Genomic DNA, 23930 nt, shown 5'->3' with positions numbered 1-23930 from the left:
CCTTTTCTCCAGACTAAACAATACCAGTTCCCTCAGTTGCTCCTCATAAGACTTGTGCTCCAGACCCCTCACCAGATTTGTTGTGCTTCTCTGGACACATTCCAGGGCCTCAATGTCTTTCTTGTAGTGAAGGGCCCAAACCTGAACACAATACTCAAGGTGGGCCTCACCAGTGCTGAGTACAGGGGGATGATTACCTCTCTACTCCTGCTGGCCGCACTATTTCTAATGCAGGCCAGGATGCCGTTGACCCTACTGGCCACCTGGACACACTGCAGGTTCATGTTCAGCCAAGCATCAACCAACACTTCCAGATCCCTTTCCTCTTTAAAGTTATCCAGCCACTCAGCCCCAAGCCTGTAGTGCTGCATGGAGTTATTGTGCCCAAAGCACAGGACCTGGCACTTGGCCTTGTTGAACTTCATCCCATTTGCCTCAGCCCAGTGATCCAGCCTATCTAGATCCCTCTGGAGGGCCTCACAACACTCAGGCAGCTCAACACCATCTCCTAACTTGGTATCATCTGCAAACTTACTGAGGGTACACTCAATCCCCTCATCTAGGTCTTCAATAAAGAGATTAAACAAGATGGGCCCTCATACTGACCCCTGGGGGGGTGGACACCAGTTGCAATGTGCAAAAGAAATCCTTCACCAGTGGTAGTTAGCTCTTAAACGGGGTCTAGGACAGGTAGAGCCGGGCTCCACCCCCTTCCAGTAGGGCAGTAGAATTGCCTTCGTCTGTGCTCCCAAGGCTTACTCAGGTGGTTAATCAGAGGTTCAGGATGTGGTTCAGCAGTTCCCATACACCTTCCTAACTGCACACCTTAGCAACTTCCTTGTAATCTCCCCGAGTAGCCTGTCCCTTCTTCCTGAGGACATAGACACTTATTTTTCTTCTGGAGTCTCAACAGTAGTTTCCAGTTCATCCACACCAGTCTTCCCCTACAGCTCACCTTATGGCATTCAGTATCAGACTGTTCTTTTACCTTTAAGATTTCCATCTTGAGGAGCATCCAAGCTTCCTGGACCCCTTTACCTTTAAGGAGCAAGTCCCAAGGGACCTGTGCTACAGGCGTCTTGAGCAGGTCCGCCCTCTGGAAGTTCAAGATGCTATTTTGGTAGTCACTCTTCTGACATCTCCAAGAACAGAAAATTCTACAGTTTCATGGTCATTCTGCCCAAAACAGTCCCCAATCTTCACATCTCCCACCAGTCCTTCACTCAGTAGTGCTAGAGTAGGTCTAGCAGGGCACCACCCCTGGTAGGCTTTCATACCAGCTGCATAAGGAAGCTGTCTTCCACACTAGAAACCTCTTGGACTGCTTCCTCTGCACTGTATTATATTTCCAACTTATGTCAGGGAACTTGAAGTCTTCCAAGAGAATGAGTGCTGGTGATCATGTGAGTTCTGCAAGCTGTTCATAGAACGCCTCTTTATCCTGATTAGGCAGTCTATAACTGACCCCCACCAAGGTGTCACCCCTACAGGCCTTCCCCTGATCCTTACCCACAGACACTCAACTTTATCATTCCCAACTCCAAGCTCTTCAACATCAGAACAGTCTTTAATATTAAGGGCCACACCACCACCCTTCCTTCCTCATCTATCCCTTCTGAAGAGCTTGTAGCCATCCATCACAGCACTCCATTCATGGGAGCGGTCCCACTATGTTTCATTAATAGCAACGAGGTCATAGTTTGCCTGATGCACAGTTGCTTCCAACTTCTCCTGTTTGCTGCCCATGCTGCATGCATTGGTGTACATGCACTTCAGCCAAGTCATCTGCATCACCAGATGCTCAAGCATCATTCCCCTAGGCTCATCTCTGGTGAGCCATTTCTTCACCTTTCCCCATCATAGCTAATTTAAAGCTCTTTCTATAAGCCCCGCTAGCTCCTGTGCTAGGATTTGCCCTGTTTGAGGTAGGTGGGTTCCATGGATGGACAACAGTCCAGGGGCTGAGTAAACAGAAACAACACCATGATCAAAGAGCCCAAAGTTCCTGGCTTGACACCAGCCTCTGAGCCAGTTATTCACTGCTTGTGCTTTCCAAGCCCGCTCTGTGCCCCTCACTGCCCCTGAAGGTATAGAACAAAAAGGAATCACTGCCACCCTCCCCAAGCAGTAGCAGGCTTAGGCATTTCCTGCAGCAGGAGACCTGAACAGCTACATTTCAGGGCAGGCCCTCTGTCTAGGTCACCATGGTCTTCTTGGAATAAGCCTGCAGTCTGGAGGAGACCCTGTTTAGGTCTGCAGTCTTGGAGACTGCCAACAGGAAAGCTGGTCTCCCAAGCAAGGAGGGACAATACTTACAGTCCTCACCACATGACCCACCTCCCACACCCAGCTGCAGCACTCTATGGGCAACGTGGGCTGTGCTCACTCACTGAATCTCCCCATTTTCAGTCGGCAACAGCAATTACTCACTTGCTTTGCTCCCTGAAGCTATTTAAAGCTTATTATCAGGTACAAACATTAAGGGTGGAAGCTTAAACTGTGCCACTAATGTGCCAGCTTCATCCCTGCTGATTCAGGAGCCTGCTCACAAGCTGTCAGCTCCCCAGCACAAGTGCAGCACTGTTGCTAGCTTTTTTTTTTTTTTAAAAAAAAAGCCTTCAAAAATGAGCTGCTTTTTTTTTTTTTTGGCCTTTTTTTGCTCCAGATCCCTTGCCCTGTGCAGTCTTACCTGCTGTGAAGCTAGTTTCCGCAGCAAGTATTGTGTTGAATTGTAGTATGGATTTAAATTGAAAAATAAAATAGAGAGTGGAAGCTAAATCTAAACTTTTCTCTGAATAAAATTCTAAGCAGTACAAGTACTGGTGTAAGGCTGTGATAACACCTGAGTGTGGTCATGAGGGTGTTAGGGCTGCTGCCACTTGCAAGGAGGCCAAGCTCAGGTGCCTTTACACTAATGCACGCAGCATGGGTAATAAACAAGAGAAGTGGAGCTGGAGGCCATTGTGTATTCAGATAGTTTTGATATAGTTGCCATCACAGAAATGTGGTGGAATGACTCCCACAACTGGAGTGCTGTGATTGAGGGCTACCAACTTTTCAAAAGAGACAGGCTAGGTAGGAAAGGCAGTGGTGTAGCTCTCTATGTTAAAAAAGACTGTGAATGTGTGGAAATCAGTGACAGTGACGATAGGGTTGAGAGCTTATGGCTCAGAATAAAAGCTGAGGCGAACAAGACCGACGTTACTGTGGGAGTCTGATACAGGCCACCCACCTAGGATGAAGAGGTGGACGAGATGCTTTATAAATAGTTGGGTGAGGTCTCAAGGTCGCACCCCCTTGTTCTGGTGGGGGACTTCAACTTCCCAGACATCTGCTGGAATTATAATACAGCTGACAAGGAACAGTCCCGGAGGGTCCTATAGTGTGTGGGAGATAATTTCCCGACACAGCTGGTGAGGGAGCCAATGAGGGGAAGCAAAATCCTGGACCTGCTGTTTGTTAACAGAGAAGGTCTGGCAGGGGATGTAAATGTTGGAGGCTTTCTGGGACAAAGTCATCATGAGATGCTAGATTTCTCTATCCTTTTTGAACCACGGAGGGGAATCAGCAGAAATACTACCTTGGACTTCCAGAGGGTGGACTTCAACCTCTTTCGGACCATGGTTGAGAGGGTCCCTTTGGAGGTAACTTTGGAGAGTGTGGGAGCCCAGGAAGGCTGGGAATACTTTAAGGAAATTGTTCTAAAGGCACAGGAGCTGACCATCCTGAAGTCATAAAAGACGAGCCAATGGGCAAGGAGGCCAGGCTGACTGAACACAGACCTTTGGCTGTGGAAAGTTTATGGCTCTGGAATAGTGGGCAAGTTACTTATGAGGATTACAAGGAGAAAATTAGAAAAGCCAAAGTGCAGCTATAACTGAGCTTGTCTGCTAAGGTAAAGGAGAACAATAAATATTTTTGTAAACACATCAATGGCAAGAGGAAGGCTAGGGAGAATCTCCATCCCTTGTCGGATGCAGAGGGCAACTTGGTCACCAAGGATCGGGGTAAGGCTGAGGTACTTAATACCTTCTTTACGTCAGTCTTTAATAGTAAAACTTGTTGCTCCTTGGGAACACAGCCTTTGTGCTGGTAGATGGGGAGGGGGAACTGAATAAGCCCTGCATGATCCATGATGAGATAGTTTTGGACCTGCTCCAACAGCTGGATGCTTACAAGTCCATGGGGCCGAATGGATTGCTCCCAAGAGGGAGTTGGCAGATGTGGTTGGAAACCACTCTCCATCTTATTTTAGCACTCCTGGCTGAACAGGGATGTCCCAGTGGATTGGTGGCTGGCGAATGTGAAGCCCATCTTCAAAAAGGACCGGAAAGATGATCCTGATAGCTACAGACCTATCAGTCTCACCTCAGTGTCCAGGAAGGTTATGGAATGGATAATCTCAGGAACCATCATGGACCAATTAAAGGTCAACCAATTAAAGGCCTAGTCAGCATGGGTTTATGAACGGTAGATCCTGTCTGACAACCCTGATTTCACTCCTTGACACGCTTAGTGGATGAGGGTAAGGATGGCTGCCCATGGTCTTGATGGGCATGTACTCTGCTGGGTGAAGCACTGACTGGATGGCCGGGCCCAAAGAGTTGTGGTCAATGGATTTGAATCCAGTTGGCAGTTGGTCACAAGCGGTGTCCCCCAGGGCTCAGTGCTAGGGCCACTTCTGTTTAACATTCTCATTGATGATCTTGATGAGGGGATTGAGTGCACCCTCAGTAAGATTGCAGATGGCACCAAGATGGGAGAGAGTGTTGATCTGCCTGAGGGAAAGGCACTACAGAAGGACCTTGATAGGCTGGATCAATGGACCAAGGCTAACAGCATGAGTTTCAATAGGGCCAAGTGTCATGTCCTGCATTTTGGTCACAACAACCCCAGTCAACCCTACAAGCTTGGGGAGGTGTGGCTGGAAAGCTGCCTGATGGAAAGGGACCTTGGTGTGCTGGTGGACAGTTGGCTGAATATGAGCCAGCAGTGTGCCCAGGTGGCCAAGAAGGCCAATGGCATCCTGGCTTGTATCAGGAATGGTGTGGTAAGCAGGACTAAGGAAGTCATCCTGCCCCTGTACTCAGCATTGGTGAGGCCTTACTTGTAGTACTATGTTCAGTTTTGGGCACCTCAGCACAAAAAGGACATGGAGGTGCTGGAGCAAGTCCAGAGAAAGTCACTGTCTCTGGATGTATTTAAGAGCTGTTTGGATGTGGTGCTCAGAGATACGGTTTAACAGAATGTTGATAGAGTTAGGATCTATAGTTAGGCTGAGGTTGGACCTGATGATCTTTGAGGTCTTTTCCAACCTGAGTAGTTCTGTGATTCTATGATTCCTGAGATAAGTATGTTCCTAGAGTTAGGACTGGAGATGAAGCAAGCATCCCATCCTAAACTGAGGGAAAGAGCATTTGATGGAGGTATCTGATGGTTATACTGAATGCATTACCCACATTTATTAGCCTTAAAATCACTGTATGATTAAATATATCTGGGAAAAACAAACAAACAAATGAAAAACTCTAACATCTGGTTTGTTTTGGTTTTAAAGAGACTGAGGGTAGATATCCTAACTCATGGCATGATCTTACTTTCAGTTCCTGACAAATAGATCCCTTTCCTCTCCCCAAAATTCTTCTTTATGGGCTTTTTTGTAAGATGGCTTATGACTTGTTCTGTAGCTAAAGAATGCAAATAATAACCTTGATTTTACTTATCATGCATGTATAAAAGGAAGCATAATATCTGCAGAGATTAAATTCAATTCTGGAGCTGTGGAAGCAGCTCACTACCATTTGCAATAGATCAACAACTTCAAGGGGAGCTGGGGAAATCATAGGTCATAGAATGGCTTGGGTTGGAAGAAACCTCAAGGATCATCAAACTCCAGCCCCCCTGCTGCAGGCAGGGTTGCCAATCAATAGATCAAGTACTAGACCAGGATGCCCAGGGCGCCATTCCAACTGGCCTTGAACTGACCTTGGGGAATTCACAACATCTCTTAGCAACCTGTTCCAACTCACCACCCTCTCAGTGAAATAAAAACCCTGATATGTAATTTAAATATTTCTTCCTTTAGTTTTAAACATTCCCCTTTGTCCTGTCATTATCTACCCATGCAAAAAGTTGATTTTCCTCCTGTTTATAATTTCTCTTTAAATATCAGAAGGCAGTAATGAGGTCTCCTTGCAGCCCCTCTTCTCCAGATTGAGCAAGCCCAGCTCTGTTAGCTTGTCTTCATAGGAGAGTTGCTCCATCCATCTGATAATCTATATGGCCCTCTTCAAGACCCTCTTCTAAAAACTTGACATCTTTTCTGTGTTGGGGACCCCAGACTTTGAAGCAGTACTCGGTGCCTCATGAGGGCAGAATAAATATTATATGTTTTCTTCTAGTTGGAACAGAAGGCTACCACTTCTACCCTTGAAGTTGTGAGGTTCCAGTGTGATGTTGAATCTTCTTTGCTTTTCTTAGGTGAAAATGCTTTCAATATCTGTCATTAGAACTTCCTTTGTAAGGTCAGCTCTGCCAGGAGGGTTTAGCTCCCTGAGCTTTTATGTATGTGCAAGTACTGCAAAGTCAGTAGATGTAGAAATAGGAACACAAAGCAAGTCCTGATATGGAGGATCTCTTGGCAATTTTTGTCTTGATATCCTGACATCCAAGTTGGATATTTCATATTGCTACAATAAATAGCATAACTGATTTCACAGACAGTTTGAAAAAGACTCAGCATGATTGTTCCATTCAATAATCATTTCTTGCATGAGCTCATGCACCCCAGGTGGCCTTTGCTAGGTGCCATCCCAGGTGCTGAAGACTTCTCATTCTCTTTTACTCCCCATTACTACTTTTTCTCCTTAAGTCACTTATGAAATAATTATATTATTCTAGGACTGAAGTACATTTGCAATTTGCAGCATAATGAACAACAACAAAAAAGGTCAGACTCTTGAAATGAAATTTAATGTGAGGGATATTTATATTTCTTTTGTGGGAAAGGTTAATCGATCTAAATGTAAAATGGAGTTTTTTGGTCGGAGACTATCTAGTGCTAAACACACATGCATTTCAAGTGAAAAATACATGTTGGTATTTGCTTATCAATGTTGCCATGGAGATCAGGGGGAGTTCTAACTACAGGAGCTGCAGCACTTGGTCCTGTGTGTATAAATGTAACGTGTACGAGATTCTGCCCTGCTGCTTGTTTGTTTTCTTGATTCCTGTATGAGAGCTGAAGAGCTTCTGTGCATTATTCATATTGTTGTGGTAAAGGCAGAATCAGGATTGGTGCCTGCTGTTATAGGTCCCATATAGTAATAAGGTCTGTGCATCAGATTTTTTAGCGTGTTTATCTAAACCCTGTAAGCTAGCAGGAAATATCTGCAAAATGTCCCCAGGCTGAAGCCATTTTTGTGATAGCGGTAAGCATCTTATCTATCTGTCAAAATAAAGTCAAAATAAAATAAGAGGCAGAAACAGGTTTTTTACAGCTTGGAAGGTGTGGAAAGGAGTGTCAATGGTTTACGGGCTGGTTTGGCCCAGTTCTGTGACTAGTGGGGCGGAGAGATTTTGCAAAATCCGCACTTCCAGAAAAGGGAAACAGGGAATCCCAAAATAATTAAAAACAGCAGCAATGATCTGAGGAGAAACAAACTAATTTTACTAAATATGGTGTTGGAATGCAAGATAACACACTCTAATACAATATAATTAGAATTGAAGCTAATATATCAAATATAATGAGAGAGTATCTGAAAGCTCTAGGCCTTACAGTAATACTGATGTGATGCGCACAGTTGGGATGGGCAGCAGCAAGGAGAGGTGAAGGAGAAGAGTGTGAAGAACTAAAGGGTCCAATCAGGTGACCTTGCAAGGAGTTCTGTCTCTTCTCTGACCACAAAGCCCTCTGGGGAATGTAGCTTCACAGAAGGTGAATCAGTAGCTTCTCTTCCAGGCAGGTACCCAGATCTGGAGGATTAACACTTTAACTCCCAGTGCACTACATGATGTTATGATGTGGAATACCAGTAACCAAAAGTCATAAAACCATGACAAAGAGGAATCTTCCCAGTTTGTTTTAGCAATTTAAATATGGATAGGAGGGTGGCAGAATGAGTACTGAATGCAAAAGCATTCTTTACCCTTTGTAAAGGGTATGCAGACTCCATGTACTCAGAAACGTTGCTGAGAAAACATCAATTAAAATGATTTAAACTGATGAAGGTTTTGAGGATGTTGAGATTAACAGTGAATCATGTTCATCCATTAGCAGGAAGAAAGATGTTATGCAATGTATGCTCCAGACGGCACTGGACTGAAGTGAGACTTTGCAAGAGGTTGACTGGGATTTCAGCCAGGACTTGATGCTTTGCAGCTTTCAAAGGAAAAGAGCCAAAGTGCTTTTCCCTTTATCAGCAGCAGGCGTGCTCAGTTTGCAATGGATATGTATTTGCAGAGTGATGCCAAGAGAAACTTGTACTTCTAAATTCAGAGTAAAACAGCATGCTGATAATGAGATTCAGAAGAAAGGTTTCAGAAGTTGGAAGCTTAGAAGGGGTGGGATAATAAAGGGGAATAAAACAAATTTTCCAGTGTTGCACCCTGTGCTCTACCATTGTTGAGCAGAGGGAGGTGATTTAAGAGAAGAGGAGTAGAAACAGGTCCCAGCTCAGCATCACAGACAATCCCCATCCCAGCCTACCTCAGTTCCCCAGGTTCTCCTGTGTAATGGGTTTGAGTCTCTAGAACTTGAGGGAGAGGTGAGTGAGGATGCAGCGGGAGATTAACCCACAGGGTTGTCTAAGGCTGCCTCTGCCAAGAAGGAAAGAAGTGTGATTGTCATAGGCAACTCCTTCCTGAGAGGAAGAAAGGCCCCTATAGGTCAGCCAGACCCTACCCATAGGGAAGTGTGCTGCCTCCCTGGTGCCCAGGTATGGGATATTTCTACAAAACTTCCTAGTCTGATTTGCCCCTCTGATTTATATCATTTATTGATAGTTCAGGCCAGCAGCAATGAGGTCACTGAGAGAAACCTGAGGACAACCAGAAAGGATTTCAGGGGATTGGGGTGGTTAGTGGACGGAGCAGGCATATAGGTCCTATTTTCCTTTATCCCTTCAGTGTCAGGGTGGCATAATGAGTTGAGCAGGAAAACAGTTCTCATAAATACATGGCTGAGAAGCTGATGCAATTGCAAAAATTCAGGGCTTTTTGACCATAGGTTGCTTTGAGCCTGGCCTGATGGCTACTGATAGTTCTCACCTTTCTTAAAGGGGGAAATGGATCTTAGCCCAGGTGCTGTCAGGGCTTGTTGAGGAGGCTTTAAACTAGGTATGAAGGGGGGAGGGGGTAAAACCAGGCCTGCTAGAGATAAGCCTAGGGGAATGATGATAGACTGCAGAGTGAGGCAAGGGGCTCAACTGAAGTGCATCTACACACTGCATAGGCAACAAACAGTATGAGCTGGAAGTCACTGTGTGGCAGGCAAACTGTGACTTAGTTGCCATTGTGGAAACATGGTGGGATCACTGCCACAGCCTGAGTGTTGTAATGGATGACTATTGGGACAGGCAAGGAAGGACGGGTAGTGATGTGGCTCTCTAATTTAGAGAGTACTTCAATGTTGTTCAGCTCAGTGCTGGGGATGATAAGGTTGAATCTCTTTGGGTAAGGATCAGAGGAGGGCCAACAAGGCTGACATCCTGATGGGGGTCTGTTGTAGACCACCCAACCAGAATAAAGAGACAGATGAGGTGTTCCATGATCAGTTGGCAGAATTTGTGTGATCGTCAGCCCTTGTTCTCATGGGGGTCTTGTATATATAGTTTGGGCTTGACATCTGTTTTTCTTTTTTAAGTGTTGCTATTGTTCTTACCTGCTGTCTGTACTCCAGCAGTGCCTGTAGTGATATGCATTTCTCACACTGCTGGCATCACCATCCCCTCCCCCCGCCCTGAGAAAATGCCTGTCACCATCCCTTAGCAAGGATATGCTGACAATTTGCAAAAGACAACAATGCCCCTGGACTGCAGAAAGCAGTTTCCCAGGTTATTTAATGAACACTTGAAACATTTCCAAAATGTAGGTAGATGAAGTGGGATCTCTGTTTTGTTCCTTTCCAAGCTTGGCTCCACATGTAGAGAATTCCATGAAGGTGGATAATTTCCTGCAATTCACTGTTCAGTCTTATGTCTTGCATCTTCAGACTCAGAATATGATGGAGATCTCTTAAGTAACTACAGCTACAATGAGCTATTAAATTCTCCATATTCCTTTAAGACACTACTTTTACCAGGCAACGCATGCAATGCACAGAATCTATAACTATAGTCATGAATCACATTAACCTTTGAGACCCCATAGACAAAGCCACTGTGAAGGATCTGAACCTGAACAGGTTCCCAGTTATATATTTTAAAATTGTGAAGTCTTTGGAAAGATACACCTTTTCTAATTGCTCAAAATAACAGTATTTATCAACACTCAGTGTTTGCGTTTATAATTGCACTTTGTTCTGTGTAAATATTAATAAGGTATTTTTCTTTCTTTGTAGTGTACAGAGGCCAAAAAGCATTGCTGGTACTTTGAAGGGTTATATCCTACCTATTATATGTAAGTAGTCATCACTTTACTTTTTGTGTTTTCTAGTGAACAAGAGATAACTAGATTCTTTCAGCTCTTAGAACGTTATTCTTTCTTGGATTGTACTTTTCCCATAACTTCCTTGAGACCTTTTTCTCGTGATATTTAACAATTAATGTGCAAGAAATTTTATTTCCCCACTTTCCCTATTATCTATTTCTCCTCCCCACTATTAACAAAAGAAAAAAAGTATACAGACTCATTTCCCCACACATTCAGATGATCTTTCCAGTTGAAAATAAAATGTTGGACATTAAATAGCTCTCTTTTTAGAATGATGAAAGGAAATATAAGTGGAGCTATGTGAGGGCGGTTCTCTCTTTGTTTTGAACAAGGGAAGGTAATCAAGCAGTATATGAGTAGCTTTGTCCCTGTGATAATACTGTTGTTTAATTCAGGGATTTGAGTTGAGCTATGGTGTAACTCATTTTGATGGGTGGCATCCATATTCACACCAGGTTTGGGTGTTAACCAAATACCGTTGAACTGTAGGTGCATGATTAAGGATCCTTCTAAATTGCAGTTTTCTGTTTTAAATTGCTCACAGCAACAATAAAGAGGTAGATGAAATGTATGAGGGGGCAATTATTGTTTTTGTGTATTTGGGGGCAGGAAGGAGATGAACACACTAGACTTTGGGTTATGCAACTTTGTAATTGCACATATCTTTTAAACCTAAGTTAAAAAAAAAGGAAATGGGGTGGGGAGTAGGTAGCAGCAGCAGGTCCTTGTTACCTGAGCAAACTTCCCCACTCACAGGTAGGAAATTACTGTAATCATGATGCTCCCCAGGAATGTTCCTCTTTTTTCTTGTTGATAGGACCAGAGGGAATGGTTTCAAGCTATGGCAGGGGAGATTCAAGCTGGACATTAGGAAGTATTACTTCTCAGAAAGGGTGGCCAGGCACTGGAATGGACTGCCCAGGGAGGTGGTGGAGTCACCGACACTGGGGGTGTTCAAAGAAAGACTCGATGCTGTGTTGAGGGACATGGTTTAGTGGGAGCTATTGGTGACAGGTGAACAGTTGGACTGGATGATCTTTTAGGTCTCTTCCAGCCTTGGTGATTCTATGATTCTATGATTCTATGATTCTATGATTGATTCTCCACCATCACTTCATCTGCCAGAAGCAGAAGAGAAATGCTAAAGACAAAAAGCAGCCAGGAAGCCAGGCAAGAAACAAAGCTCCCCAAAAGACTGAACCACTGTGTGGTTTAATTATCTGTGATCCTGAATATTAACTGATGAGGAAGTGTTTTTGCCTGCAACTTACTGTCTATTTTTCAGGTGACTGAAATGTTGAGAATGGCCCAAACTACATATAGAAGACATAAAATGTTTCTTCATAAATTGTTGGCTAGAACATATGAGTGAATTTAAATAAAATTATTTTCTTTGCATTCTAATAACAGCGGGACTTTGGTACCACCTACATTTTATTTTGTTGCAATGTGAGAAAGAAGCTGGGATTTTATCATAGAATCATAGGATCATAGAATCACTCAGGTTGGAAAAGACCTTAAAGATCATGGAGTTCAACCATGACTTAACCATACTACCCTAACTAACAACCCTCTGCTAAATCGTGTCCCTGAGCACCATATCCAAATGGTTTTTAAACACATCTAGGGATGGCAATTCAACCACCTCCCTGGGGAGCCTATTCCAGTGCTTAACAACCCTTTCAGTAAAGATTTTTTTCTAATATCCAACCTAAACTTATTCTGGTGCAACTTGAGGCCATTTCCCCTCATCCTGTCACCTGTCACCAGTTAGAAGAGACCACACCATTCCTGATACAAGCCAGGATGCCACCGGCCTTCTTGACCATCTGGGCATGCTGCTGGTTCATATTCAGCTGACTGTCCATCAGCACACCAAGGTCCCTTTCCATCAGGTAGATTTCCAGCCACACCTCCCCAAGTCTGTAGGGTGTCCTGGGATTGTTGTGACCAAAATACAGGACTCTATTGAAACTCATACAGTCAACATCGCCCATCTATCCAGTTTATCCAGGTCCCTCTGTAGTGCCTCTCTCCCCTCTGGTAGATCAACATTCCCTCCCAGCTTTTACTGCAGACGTACTGAGGGTACACTCAATCCCCTCATCAAGATCATTAATAAAATGTTAAATAGAAGTGGTCCCAGTACTGAGTCCTAGGGGATACTGCTCGTGACCAGCTGCCAACTGGATTCAACTCCATTGACCACAGCACTTTGGGCCTGGCCATCCAGCCAATGTTTCACCCAGTGGAGTGTGTACCCATCCAACAAAGAGATTAACTAAAATTGCACACAACTTCGAAAATGAGAAGGAAGAAAGTTGTGAATTAAACAGAGAACAGAGAGAGGGATTATATATGGTTGTTAGAAAGGGTTGCATGATTTGAGAGATTTTATTTTGTTTTTTAGTGTGGAGAGAAATCTGTTGTATATTGGCTATATCAGGCCAATCAAAAGAATGCAAACTGTAATGATGTTTTTGTGATAGTTACTACATGTTGGCATTTTTTTTTTTTTTGGCTCAGATAGGCTTGCTCAATTAACTTAATCCCAGTAAGAGCCAGAGGAGAGTCTGGCCTTCTTTATTCAAAGAAAGAGAGAGTCTGCTTGAGGCATTTCTCTGTAGGCATGTTTCTCAATGCACCCTCTTTTTTATCCCTGCTTCCTGACCACATTGTTCCTTCTTCTTTCTTCACTGGCTGAAGTACTTGGAGGTTACAGACTTCCTGCTCTGCCTAATAAATGTTCTGTATAAGTCCTATGGACTTGTATGTCTATGTAAGTAACCTGTGACATAATCCTCATCAGCTTCTGGTTGTTCATCACCTCCAACACTACCTGTAACCACAGAGGCTTGGGAGATGTTGCTAGTGAGCAGTGAGTTGAAAAATGCATTGAATATTTCAGCCTTATCTGCTTTTGCTGTCACTAAAGCACTCAGCAAGAACATAGGGTCTGTGTTTCCTTTCACCTTTTCTTCCACTGCTAGTGTAGGGGTGGAAGCTCTTCTTGCTACACTTTGGCGTCCCTTGCAGGTATCAGTTGTAGGGGACATTTGGCCTTCCTAAGGCCATCCCTATTTGTGCATGTGATGTTTTCTAAACTCCTTTGTTCCACCTCCTGACCACTGACTCTTTACACTGGAGCTTAGTCATGGGTTCCCTGTGTAAGAGTGTTTTGGAGGGTTACTGGTGGGTTTCTACATTGAAAGATCTTCAGAAAGAAACATGGAACATTTATTTGGAAGAAAGTACTACCAGTGATGGGAAGGACAGATACAGCATAGAAGAGTGTCATCTTATAAACTCCTCTAGTTCTTATCTGACGCAGGACCTGAAATAATGCTAAAAATACAGGCAGACAGAATTGCAGTATTTTTAGGCTTAAAATAGCCATAGAAAATAGCTTACTGAATACAGCAGACAGCTGCAAAAGTACACATTTATTTTAACTACTGTTTAATTTTCCTTTTGGAAGTAGTATAAGAACTTTAATATAAATCTAAAAAAAAAAAAAAGAATGTTTTGAACATGAAGAATAGGGAGGTGATTGTCCCCCTCTACTCAGCTCTTGTGAGGCCCCATCTGGAGTACTGAGTCCAGGCCTGGGACCCCCAGTACAGGAAGGACATGGAGCTCTTGGAGCAGGTCCAGAGGAGGGCCACTAAGATGATCAGAGGGCTCGAGGACCTCTGTTATGAAGAAAAGTTGGGGGAACTGGGCATGTTTAGCTTGGAGAAGAGAAGGCTCTGTGGAGACCTCATTGTGGCTTTCTAGTATTTGAAGGGAGCATTCAGACAGGAGGGGCTATGTCTGTTCACGTGGATGGATAGTGATAGGTCAAGGGGGATGGTTTTAAACTAAGATAGGGAAGATTTTAGGTTAGATATTAGGAACAAGTTTTTTCACAGAGGGTGGGGACACACTGAAACAGATTGCCCGAGGATGTTGTGGATATTCCATCCCTGGATGCATTCAAATCCAGGCTGGATGTGGCTCAGGGCAGCTGGGTCTAGTGATTGGTGACCTTTAGATAGTAGGGGAGTTGAAACTAGATGATAATTATGGTCCTTTTCAACCCAGGCCATTCAGTGATTCTACGATTCTGTGATTCTATGAATATTAGCAAGCATATGTTTTGCAGTGCTTAGGAGCAGCCAGTATTTTTGTTATTTTGGAGAATGCAGATTGTATTGTTTTTCCTGTGGCTTTTGAAATAAATCTGTTGTGTATTTCCACTGGTTTCTCTTCCTTTGCTGGTTAAATTTTGTTGTATTTGTTACGTGGTCATATTCATTTGGGATTAGAATTGGAAGTCCTTATTTGCTTGCTTGCCAGTCTACAGCAATACTTTTATGTTGTCAAGATGTTACCAGATAAAATCAGTAGAAAAGATGTCCTCCCTCAAGTTTGCTCCAGGAAGCAGCTCTTCTGTCAAAATATGTACAGGAGAATGGGGAAAACACCACACTTTAAATATGGGGATGTTGCATTGTGGGAGGTACTTTCTGTGCTCCACATCCTACTATGTTTACTGCTTTTAATTAAGTTAGCTTTCCTGATGATACACTCTGCTTTCCAATTGCAATTACAGTTGCATAACATGTCAGCAGGTTTACTCTTGGGGTAGTAAGCTAGTTGTTGATTTATTCTTACATTTGATTTGAAATCAGCATGGGAAGGAAGAAGGGACCATCTCTACAGTTTTGTATGATTCCAGGCATCCTGAATAGATAGCAGAGTATGGAAACAGAGACCTGGATTTGTGTCAGGGTTACAATGTTGTAGTGAACATCTAGAGAAAGGGCCTGTTTGCTTATGTAAGTTCAGCTCCAGAATGAAAGTATGTGGTTTATGTATTGAAAGAAAACACTAATTATCAGACCATCGTTACGACCGAGGTCAGCCTTGGTTCTGGAGAAACTTATGGAACAAATCAGCTTGGGTGAGATTATCTCGTGTACGTGGTGTCCAGGGTATCAGGCCCACCCAGCATGGATTTATGAAAGGCAGGTTGTGCTTAACTGACCTCATCTCCATCTACAATTTGGTGATCAGACTGGTAGATGAGGGAAAGGCAGTTGATGTCATCTACCTAGACTTCAGTAAAGCCTTTGACATGGTCTCCCACAGTATTCTCCCGAGGAAACTGGCTGCCCGTGGCCTAGACAGGTATACCCTTTTTTGGGTAAGGAACTGGCTAAAGGCTCTTGCCCAGTGGGTAGTGGTTAATGGAGTTAAGTCCAGCTGGCAACCTGTTACATGTGGTGTCCCCAGAGGTCAGTTCTAGGGCCCATCTTGTTTAACATCTTCATTGATGACCTGGATGAGGGAATTGAGTGTACCCTCCTTAAGTTTGCAGATGACACCAAGTTGGGAGGTGGTGTTGATCTGCCTGAGGGTAGGGAGGCCCTGCAGAGGGATCTGGATAGGCTGGATTGCTGGGCTGAGGTGAATGGAATGATATTCAACAAGGCCAAGAGCCGGATCTTGCACTTTGGCCACAATAACCTCATGCAGCACTATAGGCTTGGGGCTGAGTGGCTGGATGGCTGTGAAGAGGAAAGGGATCTGGGGGTGTTGGTTGATGCAGAGCATGAGCTGACAGTGTGCCCATATTGCCAGTAGGCCAACAGCATCCTAGTCTGTATAAGAGATAGTGTGGCCAGAAGGAGCAAAGAGGTAATCATCCCTCTGTACTCATCTCTGGTGCGGCCACATCTCAAGTATTGTGTTCATTTTTCGGCTCCTCACTGCAAGAAAGACATCAAAGCCCTGGAATTTGTCCAGAGAAGGGCAACAAAACTGGTGAGGAGTCTGGAGCACAAGTCTTACGAGGAGTGATTCAGGGAGCTGGGATTGTTTAGCCTGGAGGAGGCTCAGGGGAGACTTCATCACACTCTACAGCTTCCTGAAGGGAGGCTGTGATGAGGAGGGGGTTGGCCTCTTATCCCAGGCAACAGGACCCAAAGAAATGGCTGCAAGTTATACCTGAGGAGGTTTAGATTAGACATGAGGAAAATCTTTTTCTCTCAGAGAGTGGTCAGGCACTGGAATGGTTGCCCAGGGAGGTGGTGGAATCACGATCCCTGGCAGTGTTCAAGAGTCATCTGGATAAGGAGCTAGCAGATATGGTTTAGTGGTTTTCTGAAGATATGGTAAAGGGAGGAAGGTTGGACTAGGTGATCTTGTAGGTCCTTTTCAACCTTGTGATTCTATGATTCTATGATATAAAGGCAAGAAAACCCCACCAGCCTTACTCATTCCTTCATGATTTTAAACATGTACAGAACATCACAGCTAGCTTCTATAGAGCTATGCCTTTCAGGGGTGTGTTCCTCACATCAAATAAGGGGGTAGGATCCCTCTGTGTTGATGGATCTGTTGATGTTGTGGTCATGAGCAACATAATAACCCAGCTGCTGGAAGTCTTGCCACACAACTGAATTTTCTTTGATGGATCATTTGTGCTCTGTGCAGACTGCCAGACTGACAGCCAACTCAACTTAGTAAGAATGGCTCTTGAAGAAGGTAAAGTAGTTTCATATCTCAGCCTTCACAGGCTGTCAAGCAGGTGACTGACCCTATTTATGTTCTGAAGCTCTGATCTCTCAGAAGTGGGAGCTGAGCAGATGCAGACAGTTTATTCTGAAGAAGAAGGAGGGAAAGGGAAAGGTTCTTTTTTATTTACTTTTCTAGGAGATGTGGACACCGAAACAAGGCTCTCCTCTGCTCAGGGTGGAACAAGAAATGCAGTGCTATTCCACCTTACCTTACACCTTACAGTTGTGACTTAATATGAGTAAGCCTCAGCTTATCCAGATGTAGACATTTGCCTTGAAATATTCATCAGAGAACAAAATTTTCCATGCTCCAGGTAAGAATCCTGGATGCTTCTAACCCTTTCTGCACAGGGAGATCTTGAATAAAAATTTTGAAAGATTTGATGTACCTAACTAGTACCTAATGAGTAACTAGCTACTCGTCATTAGTACTTGTCATTTGGTCCTGTGGTAGCCTGATGGAGAAAAAGATCTGCTATACATAAGTACGTTAAATTTAGGCAGATAGCAGATTCTTGGATGCCCACTACCAGCAGGCTGCTTACAGTCTCCCAGAGCAGATAAGGAATTAGATGCAATAGGGATGCTTGACCACTGGGAGCACTTTGAGATACGAAGAACTAATGTTGTGTTTAATAGGGGGCTTGATTAATTAGAAGTCCATATTCCTTATGGTATGAGAAATTTACACTTTCTCTTCCAAAAAAGTAAGAACTGTCATGATACAATTTATATATGTCTTCCTTTTTCTAAAACCTTAAATCAGGCTGTTTCTCTCCTTTGTTGTGCTAAAGAGAGGCCAGCAGCCTATGTTATAAGAAGAAAAAAGGCCATTTGAGGTGTTGTATATCAATAGATAAAGCCCAGAACCACAGGAGGAACAGAAAATTGCAAGCAGGAAAGACAGGAGGCTTGCTACCTTTGCAGATAACAAAGAGAATTCCTTTGCAGAGCGGCTTTCCTTTTGGGGTTTGAGAATCACAGAATCACAAGGTTGGAAAGGACGTATAAGATCATCTAGTCCAACAGTCAAGATGAGTGATCTAAGGATACAGTAAGCCACAGGGTAGAAGGTTTGTCGGATGGTTGGTGTGATAGGAGTGACTTGCGGAATCAAACTCTATAATCCAGAGATGGGTTATAACGCAGGTATGTTTATTCCAGCGTGTCGCAGCGCCGGGTGCAAGGGGGATAGCTCCAACCAAGCTTGCACACCGACTTCTAAAACCGTGATACAGATATAGGTACACCTCATACATAGTCAATGATTTCCCGTAATTCTGAAACGTATTCAATAGTTCTTTGTCGTGCAGACCCCTCTTGTTATTGCCCGTCTTATTAGGGAGAATAACTCGTCTTCTGATCTAATCACCTCCTTGCCTGATGTCTTCAGGGAAATCTCACTCCTTATTTGCATCCTTTCTACTCTCCCAGACCCATTGTCTCCATTCCTTGTTATTCTAACTAACTAGATCATTCCTTTTCCCACCTACAAACTACATTTAACTATCCCCCTTTATTCCAAATTCCATCAGAGTCTCTGCTTCTTGCTTCGCTGTTCAGGAGCAGCTGAGCAAATACTGATCATTTAATAAGAGACAGACAAGGTTTTACCATATTATTCTGTGTTCTTTTGTGATTGCAGTGTTTATAAGCCCTTCACCTAAAGAATGAGAAATAATCCATTCAGCTGTTGCCTGCTCTTATTTTTCTTACTAGCATGAGATCCAGGGGTCAAGTATCTTGTCTTGTGAGAATTTTAATTGTGTCAAAGGAGACAGAAATCAAGTCTTAGCAAATAACCAGTTCTGTCTTTGTTGTTTCTACTCTACAGAGGGAAAAATATATGTATATATATTACCAGAAAGCCCCTTTCCTCCTCTTGGCCTTTTTCTTGTATTACACTGAATGAAGTATTTAAAAGTTGGGTGATTTATGAAGTACCTGGCTAACTATGCTTCTCCTGGTTACCAGGAGCAGCATTTTACTCTCAAATACAGGAGTTCTACCAAGGTCACAGCTGAATTAATTTATGAAGCAGTTGTATTCCTTATATATTTATGTAATTATAAGCCAAAATTAGACCCACATTTTACAAGGGACTGTTTTTGCATGCACTCAGAAATTACCTTTGCAATTGTTGGAAATATCCTCAATAATTTTTGGTCAGGACGGTATCTCTGATAAAAAGCAGTTTTTATTCGCGATTGCAATGGCGGGCGCTCTGATGGCAGAAGCGCACCTATAGACATGATGTTACAGTTTTTATACCTTTTCTCCCATATGTTTTCCCCTCCCCTCTCCCCTTTGGTTGGGTATTACAGGTTACAATTTTACCCGAGGTTTGCATTTGTTAATTACATTCTGAAATTTGTTAGTTCACTTGGTATCTTGTCAGTCGCCATCCTGCTGTTTCTGTCTCCAAGATGTCTCGGTACTCTTATCGTATTGATATGTTGATTCCCTTCAAAGCTTCTTCCATTCTGTCCCAGACGCCTTTGTTAAACAAAGAGCCGGGGGGAGGTGAGGGTGCTGGTGATTCCAGTCCTTCCCGATATCTCTTCAGGCACATCCTTAGGTATGTCACGACTTGTATATTTTTACAATGCGTACAACAAAACACTAAAACATACATTGTTGCTAGTTTATACAGGCATATTGTTAGTTCTATTTCAGACAGCTGGACAGACAGGAGCTGCAGTCTTTGTACCTAATAACTTCTACCTAATAACTACAAACTGCTTCACTTATATAATGAGACCTTGAAATAAAATATTCTTATCTTATTCTAAATGCAGAAACAACATTTGATTCCCTCAATCCCCCCTTTTCTTCTTTATACACTGTTGATTTCTGCAAACTTTGCTTTTTCTTTAAGGTATTATCTTATAGAACTCTTCCTCTTCATCACTTCCTTCATTCCCCATCTCCTCTAATATCATTATTTTCATTACCCATCTCCTTCAATATTATCATTTTATCTGAGTATGGTGGTTGTTTCACTGGTGTTTGTTTTAATTATGCTGTCTCAATTGATCTCTGTACCAGGCCCCTTACACAGGGGATAATACAGCATCCTATGGCCACCAGGACTCCTGCTACTATCATCAAAGAAGTAAATATAGAAACAATCATCCCTTTCCATTTACCAAACCACGAGTCCATCCATCTAGTGATAGAGGTATCTGTTCCTGAATTTTTCTGCCAATTCATTCGCAAGGGTAGTAAGTCCCTGCAATGCATGAATTATTGTGCCGTCTGGATCTGTGTTATTGGGGATGAAGGTACAACAGTGGGTTCCCAATATTGCACACACACACACAGCTTTCCAGCTAGCATCATATCTAGAGCAATCCAATTTTCCCAGGCCATCCTACTCGTGGCATCTAGCTGTTCTGCAATTCCCTTAATTGCACCTTTTGTATCATTTATAAATCGCGGTTAATTATAATAGATGTAGTTAATCCAGTCTACATTCTTGTTGATAGTCACCCACCAAAACAGTGACTCAAATCCTGCAGCATTTTGATTTCTTGCCTTAAGTTTATCAGGGACACCTCTAGGTACCTCAATTGAATCTATATATACATTGCATCATCAAATGATACCCCTAAACTCCTTTTGGTTCTTCCAGAATTTTTCTTATTCCTTTTTCAAATGCCAGGGTGAATGGTATAACTAATTGAACAAGTGCACAGGTGCCTCCCCAGTTAGATGGTAGGGTGGACCATAAAACCTTTCCCCCACAGTACCACCAGAGATCTGCCCTGGAGATTCCCAGTCTTGAATAATTTCCTGCTGAATCCTCCATAACATTCAAGACCTCACTGCACAAGGAAAAGTTTCCCATAGGCCTGGTAGCCTTCACACCCTGTCATGAGAGGCAAGATGTATGGTTACCTACCGCTGCAGAGATTGCAGGAGGGATCTTGACATCTGTATCAGGCATTGGAGGAGACAAGAGGGAGAGAGATCTGCAGTCTCTGTTTCCCCAGGCAGTTTTCTCTTGGTACAAGGCAATCATGCATCGCATTCCCTTTGGTTCCTTGGTCCATCCCAGCAGAATGGGCACCACCTGAGCTATGAGCCATCTGGATGCACAAGCATAGCAATTGCTATGGTTGAGACTCTGGACTGTATACTTAATCCATTCTACCCAGGCAATACTGTCCCCATATCCTGTTTTGATTTCAAATGTTTATCTAAGATCTTTTATCTCCTTAGCTGTCACAATTACAGGGTTTTTAGGAAGATTTTCTAAACCCCTTTTTAAGCTCTTCCCTATCCTGGACAAGTTGGATATTTTCACAATGTATCCCACACAGCTATCTGGAATCTCGCTGTTGAATCCTTTCCATGCATATCTACCCCAAGACCAAAAGTGGTATTAATAATGCTATCAGTCTTGTTAGTTGTTATTTTTACCGGGTTACACTGCAATGGTTTGCAGTCTGGCTGGACAGCTCCCTTATGTGCTCATGAAGTATCAAATATTCCAGGCGTATATGTCCAGCCTCAATAGGTAGTTGCCCACCATACATCATTCCACACACTACAAGAGAGTCCCTTATTCATATCAAAAACTACCAGTTGGTCCCTCCCCTGCATTATTGCCAAATTTTACATTTTCCAGAACAGGATAACGAATATATATCAGGATAACGAATGGGATACACTCTGTTACAGCAGTAAAAACTTTTTGTTACAACATGGAAAAATTTTCTGAGCATTAGTTCTATATAGGTTATAATATTCTCCCACTTACATATATAATTTATTCACCTATTTGAGGAAAATTTAAAGGTTAGTTAAAATAATAATTAAAAATATATGCATATAAAAAAAAACTTTTCATGATTTCCTTCTAATTCTTATCTTTTAAAGGTTTTTCTGTGGCAACAGTTCCCACACCTCAGGGCTAGTGGATGCCTTTACCAGTGTGTAGTGAGTCCATCCTTTCTCGTCTGTCCTCACAGCTGTTTCAGTCATTAGAAGTACTTGGAATGGTCCTTCCCAGTCAGGCTGCAGCTTTGTCTCCTTCTCCGTCTGGATCAGGATCCAGTTCCCGGCTTGGAATGGGTGAACTGGAAAAATAGTCCCTGGGTCCTGGTCAGTAGCAGTTATTGCATAACCTGCCTTACAGTCCCCTTGTAGCTGTTGGTAAAGCAGGCATCTTTTGCATATTCTAAGGGCTTGTTCTTCAGGTCCAACTGACCAGCTGCAATGTGCAGCTTCAGTTGTTTCAAAGCAGTCAGGAGATACTGGTTCTCAGGAGTTCCGCTAAGGAAAGATACTGGGTTGACAATATTAGTTACAATCATTTCTACATCATCCTGCTCTATCAGGATGGCCTGGTATTTTTGGGAATCTTTGGGGTGAGATCCAATGTCCCCCTTTTGCCTCCAATACAATAAACACTGCATGAGATATTAAAAGTGATATATTTTGGCCCAATGTAGATTTACAGGCTTCTAGAATATTGAGCACCAGTGCAGCCACCGCCCTCAGGCACCCTGGCCATCCCTTACTCACTTTATCAAGTTGTTTGGAGCTTTACGATCAGTCCATAGCTGTGTATCCACAGTCAGCATCATCCTGTCATTACTGGGAACGTATGGAGCTCCTTGGCAGTTTGCGGCTCAGGGGTTTGGCAGATGGCTTCTTTCCTGGCAGTCCTTAAGGTCCAAAGTCCAGCTGTAATCTCCCAAATATGTCACTTGCTGTTAGAGTTATTTGTGCTTTTCTGTAAACCAAGAAACTCAGCAAACTCACAGTCCATTATACAGTTCTCTTTTGTTGCCGTGGCATCCACGTGCTGCAGTAAAGTTCCACCCTGGGATGGAGGATCCCAGGTCTCAGGCTCAGAGCTGACCAGTTCTCAAAAATCATTAAGCTGTTCTCACAACCCTGGGTAACACTGTCCTGGTTAACTGAGTCTCTTCTCCCCGTATTGGCCAAAGCAGGCAGAAGAAACATCCTTCAAATCCAGAAAGTAAACACCACCTATTTATTCCTTAACTGGGTTAATAAAGTGCATGGATTTGCCACCACTGACTGTATGCATTCAACAATTCTATTACTTGCCCTCAAGTCTTGTACCAAACAATTGTACTTTCTATCAGAAAATTTTGCAAAATTGGAGTCCAAACTCCAAAAAGTTATTATTTCTTCTATCCTTCTACAGTTACATATCCTTATAGGGCACCGCTTTACCCTGACTGGGCAATCTCTTGCTTTTAACTTCTATTCAGGGCTTCATGTGTGGCCCTGATGCCCACACCCCTAAGTGCATCATATTTGATATTGCTGTGACTCCTGGGGTACAACATTGTTTTTCCCCATTTGTGCTAAAGTCAGACTTACAGTTTTTAATCAGTCAATATTGTTGGACCCTTAGCTCCAGTTTTATTAAATTTCTTGCCAGAGCAACCTGGCAAGGTTGCTTGTTACCTGGCAGGTACAAGAATTTCTGTATTCCTACTTAGTTTATATTTAATTAATCCAAAAAAAAAACCGTAAACCTTTTCTTGTTGGTAGCTTCTATTACTGTTACAAAACCATCTATGAGTAGTAAGAAGCACCCATATCCACCAGAAAATAAATCTCTTTATCCTGCTTCCCTAGGTGCAATTTCCCGTTGCAGTTTGCACACTGCTTTCCTTCCGGTGGGGCGGAGCCCTCCCTGGGCACTTCAAGCCCCCACTCCCCCCACCT

The 23930-nt window shown here is 43.2% G+C and overlaps 1 protein-coding gene across 9 annotated transcripts in view; it reads left to right on the top strand.

Moving 5' to 3' along the window:
* Window positions 1–23930, top strand: part of VOPP1 (VOPP1 WW domain binding protein) — a 70031-nt gene that overhangs the window by 29887 nt on the left and 16214 nt on the right. For 8 of the 9 annotated variants that reach the window (XR_014943464.1, XM_032443021.2, XM_032443020.2 and 5 more), the window contains one exon: window positions 10562–10620. The exons of the other annotated variant lie outside the window; for it this stretch is intronic. Coding sequence is in view for 6 of the 8 variants with exons in the window: in XM_032443020.2 (XP_032298911.1) it covers window positions 10562–10620 (59 nt within the window). In the remaining 2 variants the exon portion in view is untranslated. The remainder of the gene's footprint in view (window positions 1–10561; window positions 10621–23930) is intronic. 9 annotated transcript variants of the gene reach the window in all.

The sequence above is a fragment of the Coturnix japonica genome, chromosome 2 (genome assembly GCF_054131305.1).
Source record: "Coturnix japonica strain WE chromosome 2, WE-NBRP24, whole genome shotgun sequence".
Lineage (NCBI taxonomy): Eukaryota > Metazoa > Chordata > Aves > Galliformes > Phasianidae > Coturnix > Coturnix japonica.
This window is presented reverse-complemented; position numbering and strand designations above follow the sequence as displayed.